Here is a 7128-nt window from a genome sequence, read left to right on the forward strand (position 1 = left end):
TCAGAAGTGCGCCTCCTCTGAGTGTCCGTATGCGTTACTCTTTCCTCCTAGTTGTAGGACTTCCACTCAGCCAGCGTTCCTGTGGGTCTGGGTGATGTGCGTTCAGTCTTTTAGTTTCACTTTTGAAGTGGTTGTTCGAGGCAGCAAACTCCGGCGTTAACCTATGCCGCCATCTTGGTTCTCAGATTACTGAGTTTTTTATTTTTTTATTTTCTAAGTTACTAACTTTCCTGGTAACATGATTAGTTGCAAATGAACTTTATTAGGAGTCTTTGGGTTTTTAGTGACAGAATGAAATACTCTGCCCATACTGGCTTAAACTAAAGAGGGATTTTATTAGCTGACTTCAGAGAGAGCTTAATCTTGGAGCTCAAATGATACATCCTCAGGCCTCTGCTCTTTCCACTTCACAGTTCTGCCTTCCACTGTCTTGGCTTCATTTTGAGGCTACATATGGTAATCTTTCAAAGCTGTAGGCTCATATTTCTCCAGGTTCAAGTCCAGTGGAAAAGGGAGCTTCTCTTTCAGCAATCCCAAGCAAAGTCTCTGTGCATCTCTTATATCTGACTGGGTTATAGTCCTACTTGTCAGCTCGTCACTCTGGCCATACAAGTGCTGAGTTAAGATGAGCCCTCTGGAGTCAGGACAGAACAAGCCACCTGAAACCTTTTAACTGAACACAGGTCTGGGTGGGTCCTAAGGAATTTTAGGGTCCTCTTGCAAAAGAGATGTGATAAATCCAGGATGATGAAAAACAAGTATCTAATACATCTTTACTTTTTCTCTGGACCTGGTGATAGTGAGAGGTATTCACTGAATACATGCTATGTGTCTAGAATATTATAGTCTTTTAATTTCAGGAAACTCAACAAAGACTCATTTTGTTTTAGAAGAGATAGATAGATAGATAGATGATAGATAGATAGATAGATAGATAGATAGATAAATAGATAGATAGAGTCAGTTTTAAGAAAATAAAGATTTAATTTGGAACTATATCATAGATACTTAATTCTCTGAATTGATCCTGAGACAATATAAAAGCTTCCCATGTTTGTGATACTTGATCAGAGATAATTTTATGTTTTATAGTCCTGAGGGAAGTTACACTGATGATGCAAACCAAGAAGTCCGGGGGCCACCCCAACAGCATGGTCACCACAATGAGTTTGATGATGACTTTGAAGATGACGATCCTTTGCCTGCTATTGGACACTGCAAAGCTATTTACCCCTTTGATGGTATGATTTTTCTAATACATTATATATGATAAAATTGGTTTCTAAAGTCTACATGTATGAGCTATCTACTTTAATGTCCTCAGCTAAATAGTACGTTGTCAGATAATTATAATCCTAGTTCATTAGTATGAATATTTTTGTTTAACTGTATTACAGATACAAAGATGTTCATTCCATACATGACATTAAAAGAAAATTACCTATTTATCAGTATACTAATACAGATTATTATTTAATTATCAACTTTGGTTGATACAGAATTTCCCCCAGAGATGTGACTAATGCTTAATGTACTCATTAAAGTTCAAGCAGCTCAATCATGTATCCTAACCCAGGAAGTGGAAGGTGGGCGGATGCCACTTCAAGCTCTTCCTTGTAACTTGCTAACATTGGGAGACAAGCACATGGCAAATGGCATATCTGAATGCCACCATATCCTGACTCTGTAGGCCACATTTTCAGATGAGGGAAGGAGAGAGTATGGTAGCTTCTGACTTTGCCATCTTTTCCTCTGCAAGAGTTGGATGACAAACTGTGTGAAGAGAGGAAGTCATTGTGGTCCTCTCCTGCAGACTTTTATTCACCCTTTCCTCTCTTGTGGGAAAAGGATTCTGAAAAATTCTATTCCTCAAATCACAGAGCAGCCCAGTAACACCTTTATAAATAAGTTGTTTTGTAAAATGGTATATGAATTAAGGCCCTTTCCCACCAATTTTATTGGTTTTAAAATTGTGTAAAGTCTTTAGTTACTCATCATTCTAAGAAAATCTATATATATAAAAGCTGAATATGCAAAGTGTCCCCTTGGGAGTTCGACTGACCAGGAGTTTGATCACTTGCTATGATGTGTGCTGACCACCAGGGGGGTGGCGCAGAACGAAGGAAGGCCCCAGCCAGCAGCCCAGGAAGGGAGACTCCAGCCAGCCGCTGGCAGCCACTAGGGACCCTACCTGTGCACGAATTTTGTGCACTGCACCTCTAGTATTAAATAAGATATTGCTTAGTATTAAATAAGATAATGTAATCCAGAGACTAGAGAAGGAATTTAGCATATGTTATATGAAGATTCATTTGTGCAAATAGTTACTGCTAAGCAGGTTGGAAGGGTTGGGGGTTGAGAGGAAAGAGCCCTGAGGCTGATGAGGTTTTAAAGAAAGTTTGTGCTCTGTGGCTATCAGCATTCTTCTTCTACCATCACCAGAGTGTAGTTTTCTCTCTGCTCTCTCTTTAAGCTACATTCTTTCCACCCTCTCACTGTCTTAAGCTAAAGAAGGGTTGTATTAGCTGACTTCAGGGAGAGCTTAATCTTGGAGCTCAGATTACTATTACTATTATTATTATTATTATTATTATTATTATTACTACTACTACTATTACTATTTTCCTGATCCACATCTCATGATTTTTTAGATAGCAATACCACTCAAGTTTGGGAAAGAAGTTGAAGTAGTGAAATCAGTTAGAGGACCCTTGCAAGTCATATGTCATTGCGGCTTATACTTCATCTGTTACATGGGGGTGATATTAATGCCAGCCTGGGAGTTCACATGAGACAATGTATATGAAAGTGTTGGGTAAACTACAAAGTATCGCTACAAAGTAGAGATGTTGCTAATGAGAGTCAGTGGACCTAACCACATTGAAATTTAGTAGAGTTTCATGTTATTTTGTGTGTTGTTACTTGTAACTTTTATATGAAATTATTGCTGTGTTTAAGTTATGCTTGTACTATGAAAACTCTCATCTAGGACACAATGAAGGTACTCTGGCAATGAAAGAAGGTGAAGTTCTATACATTATTGAGGAGGACAAAGGTGATGGATGGACAAGAGCTCGGAGACAGAATGGTGAAGAAGGCTACGTTCCCACATCATACATAGATGTAACTCTAGAGAAAAACAGTAAAGGTGCAGTAACTTACATCTAAACTAACCAGGCAGCTTCGTGACATAGGAATGATGACTTAAAACAAAAACACACTCAACGGGTGGGATAACATCAGAAAATTTAAAGGGCATCCAAGATTTATTGTTCACTATGTGAGCTGAATGCTCGATCTTAAAGATGTGAATATGACCACAAGAAACTGTTCTTGTTGATGCTTTAACGTGAGTGATGTTGGTGTGGAGCTTAATTGATGCCTTTTGCTTTATGTCTTGCTTAAGTCTGTGTGAAGGATTTGTGTTTTTCTGCCTTATAAAGAATGGTGTTTGACCTATTGGGCAGGAATCCATAGATAAAAGGCACCCTTCCCAAACATGTACATACACACACACTTCAGAAAACTCAATAAATTCAAATAATTAAAACTGCTATGAAAAGCTATAAAAAGCTGATTCCCAAAGAGTGGTTTTATATAGGCGTTTGAATTTAGCTACAGTCTCCAAGAAGAGAAGTAATAGTTGGCTAATTGGATAAAATAAGAATATAACCATTTTCATTTTCCTCCCTATTAATTTTGGTTTCCTAAAAGAAGAAAATATGTACCTAGCACAAAATCTATTGTAGGCAAATCAAGAGACTTCCAAAATAAATCAATCTGGTCTAGCTCTTAGGTGAATAGAATGGCTTTCTTTTGAGACCTAATAATATTTTCAGGCTTACTAGTAATTTTCAGGAACGTACAAGCTCCCTTTCAAATTAATCGAATGCTTGTATTTTTTATCTTGAAAATGTCCTTTGGGAAATATCACTTTAGTGATTTCTTAGCAGTTATAATAGGAAAATAGATTTAAAATAAGCTAAGATAGAAAAATCTTGACTGGGGGAGAAGTACTGGCACGTTTTATGTTGAAAAGAAAAAAACTTTTGATTAAGTGGGCTGAGGAGGTTATCTGTACTACAGTTTAGAGCATTTCCTCATTTTAGCTGGGTCACCAATTATGTTAGATTTTTTCCCCCATTTAATTTCAACAAGCATTTGTTGGTAGCACTGTACAATCAGGGATTGTGCAGTGCTAGTTGTGCTGGGAATGAAGTGAAGAAGGAGCTACAAGCCTTGTCTTTAATTTTGCTTGTGTTACAGATTTTTCTGGTGTTTTCAGTAGCTGACTATAAAATAATTTTAGGGACATTTAGGACGGACACTTTAAACTGAACACCCCTTTTGGTCTTACCAAAGGTCTTCAGTAATTGTTCTTTTCTTTTTCCTCCTGGACTGCAGGTTCCTGAAGAGGGTTTCTGAGGAAATGGGCAAGATGTTGAAGGAGGTTACATGCAGCTGCTTTTGGGGGGGAGGGTGTTAGAGTTGTCAGGCTCAGAGAGAGAGAATGAGAGAAGCAAGATGCATGAGTGCATGCAGACATTATTATTTTTTACTAACTTCATTAGCATTTCCATACATTGTTTTAAAAAATCATTAAGTCCTTAAATTCCTCTTTCACAATTATCTACATGAAGGAAAAAAAGCTAACAATGGCTAACCTTTTTTCCATTTATTTTAATGATGTCCAAATCAGAAAGAATGCAGAGCTGTCAAATTTGTCTTACATTTGGCGGTCCCACCAGCACCATCTCTATCCCAGCTCTGTTTTAATTGACTTTTAGAGTCATTGTCTGTTAGAACCATGGCCATTTGTCAGTGTCTGCCTGCGCCACTTCTGTGTTTGCTTAACATCCTGTTGCATGTGTAGAGTGAGCAAGTTAGGTTTTTCAGGCATGTGTTTATAATCCCTTGTTCTTGTCCAAGTCTTAGTTGTGTTTTACATTTGTAGCGCAAATCACATTGTCAAACATTTCCAGCACTAATGTTCTCATCCTGTTGTTTGTGTATGCTGCTATAACTTCCCCACTGCAAACATTCCAGTTTTGGCATTATGAAGAACTAGTTTGTGAACCTGAAGTATTTATGATAAGAAAAAGAAAACATCTATGCTCTAGCCTACAGCCCAGTTGAAAGAACTCTTTGAAGCGTGATACATCTTCCGCACCTCAGTCTGGGAAGAATCTATAGTCAGCACCGAAATCCTGGCATAGGAAACACAGAAGATACTCACCACCTCAAGACAAAGGACTGTTGTCAGAAGTCAGCTGCTTCCATTCAAATGCTGCCTTAAACTAGAGTGCCTAAATCTGTTGATTGCCAACACTACCACTACAGTATCCCACAAAGGGCTTTATGTGTCCGCTCAGTGTGACCTCCTTTATCTCCCAGGGCTGCTGCAGCTGCGATGTAGCCTCGGTAGGTGGCTTTTAGAGCTCTACCATGTTTGACGGTGCATCTCCAAATTTATGCACCAGACTAAAGACATGTTCAAGTCCATTTGACTTTACTCAGTATTTTTATGAGAAGTTTTATGGACCTCTGCCCCCCTTGTCTTTTAATTTGGGGTTACCATGTTCTCATTTGATTATTACAATCATAGTCTGTTTCCAAGTGATGCTTTTGTTTGAGCCAGATGAAAGTTAGTGAAACTTTGTAATGATCTATGTGCACTTTTACTTGTAAAATGGAGATTTCTGTATGTTTATACTTGTAAATATAATTGTCATTAGTGCCCTGTTGCTCATGTTGTCCTGCCTCGCATTTGTGGTTCTGTTAATGGCTTGTATCTTAACTAAGTTCTTAGTGGTGTTTAATAGGGAGGAGGGTGGGGTGGGGTGGGGAAATATTTCTACCAATGGAAGCTTCATTAATTTGATTCTTTACTGTTTTGAGGGAAGAAAGAGAACGTGAAATGGTCTGTGTATTGTTGGATTTTAAGCAATATTTTAGAAGCTGTGTGACTGCTTTAATAATTGTTCCCAGTGTTATTTGATTCATACTAGTTATACTAAAGCTGAATGACAATTGTGTGAAAGTTAATGTCTTCATAAGATCGACTATGCCCCTGTCACACAGCTGATGTGTAGTGTATTACTTTTGAGGCTAGTAAACTATGAAGTTTAGATTTTGAATCTCGTTACAGGGTTATTTATATAATGTGACATTATTCAATACTGACAGACTACATAAAGTAGTTTTAAATCCTAGTGCTATTCGTATTTGAAAGGTAGCAATGAGGAGGAAATGTGATCTGGCTGTGTTTGTCTTCTGTACAAAGCCTGAGTGCTTATGTGTGTTTGGCTAGCAGCCACAGAGGGCAAAGTTTAAGGTTTTCTTGTAAGGACTAACTGTTCTTTTCAAGCTACTGTTTGTTTTTCTAAAAGCAGGATTTGCTTCCTTAGGAGGCAAGTTCCTTCACGTGGAATAGTGCAACCTGTATATGGGTTATTACAATAGGACAGACATTTGTACTTGCACAGTTTAAATCATTCTTAAATTTTAAACATGTGAATTGTCCCAAAACTTTAATTTTTCAATAAATTTTACTCTTTTTGTGCACATGTTGATTTCTTAATGGTAAGTGCTTTGTTTAAGATAGTGTTCTCTGTTGAGAATATTTTCATGAAATAAAACAATCTTTTCATGGTCGGTTAAGGTGTGTAATGTGTTATCTCTTATTGCTGTGTGAACTAAAGACTTTGTTCTTGAATGTGCTAAATTCCAGATAATATAAAATAGATGATAAGTTACATAAGTACGAACATCTGTGTTAAGCAGCGTTTTTGCAAAGCAGTTTTGGAAATTCTGCTTTTTAGTTGCACTTAAGCTTTCCTAGAGGAAAAAAGTTAATATTTCTTTACAGTGGATTTGAGTTGAGTGTAATAGTTTGGATTTTAAGTCTTTGTGCTGCAGTAGCTGTGTTCACAGACCTTCCTTATGCACCACCTCATCCTCCGCATCCATAAGAACTCTCTCTGTGCCACACGCTCTCAGCATTTCCTGTGCTTCTGCTTGAATTTCTGACCAGTTAGAGAGAGCACCTTTGTCTTCTGTTTGCCATAAATAGGATCATATCTGTCATTTTAGGAAGTCTTAATTTCACAAGGTTCAGCTTTTTAAAAG

At 37.7% G+C, this 7128-nt stretch overlaps 1 protein-coding gene across 2 annotated transcripts in view; it reads left to right on the forward strand.

Moving 5' to 3' along the window:
- Positions 1-6660, forward strand: part of FNBP1L (formin binding protein 1 like) — a 63584-nt gene extending 56924 nt beyond the window's left edge. For both annotated transcript variants that reach the window (XM_015560331.1, XM_015560332.1), the window contains 3 exons: positions 1093-1241; positions 2990-3148; positions 4405-6660. In XM_015560331.1, the coding sequence (XP_015415817.1) occupies positions 1093-1241; positions 2990-3148; positions 4405-4412 (316 nt within the window). In that variant the 3' untranslated portion in view covers positions 4413-6660. The remainder of the gene's footprint in view (positions 1-1092; positions 1242-2989; positions 3149-4404) is intronic.
- Positions 6661-7128: the final 468 nt, after the last annotated feature.

The sequence above is a fragment of the Myotis davidii genome, unplaced genomic scaffold (genome assembly GCF_000327345.1).
Source record: "Myotis davidii unplaced genomic scaffold, ASM32734v1 scaffold674, whole genome shotgun sequence".
Taxonomy (NCBI): domain Eukaryota; kingdom Metazoa; phylum Chordata; class Mammalia; order Chiroptera; family Vespertilionidae; genus Myotis; species Myotis davidii.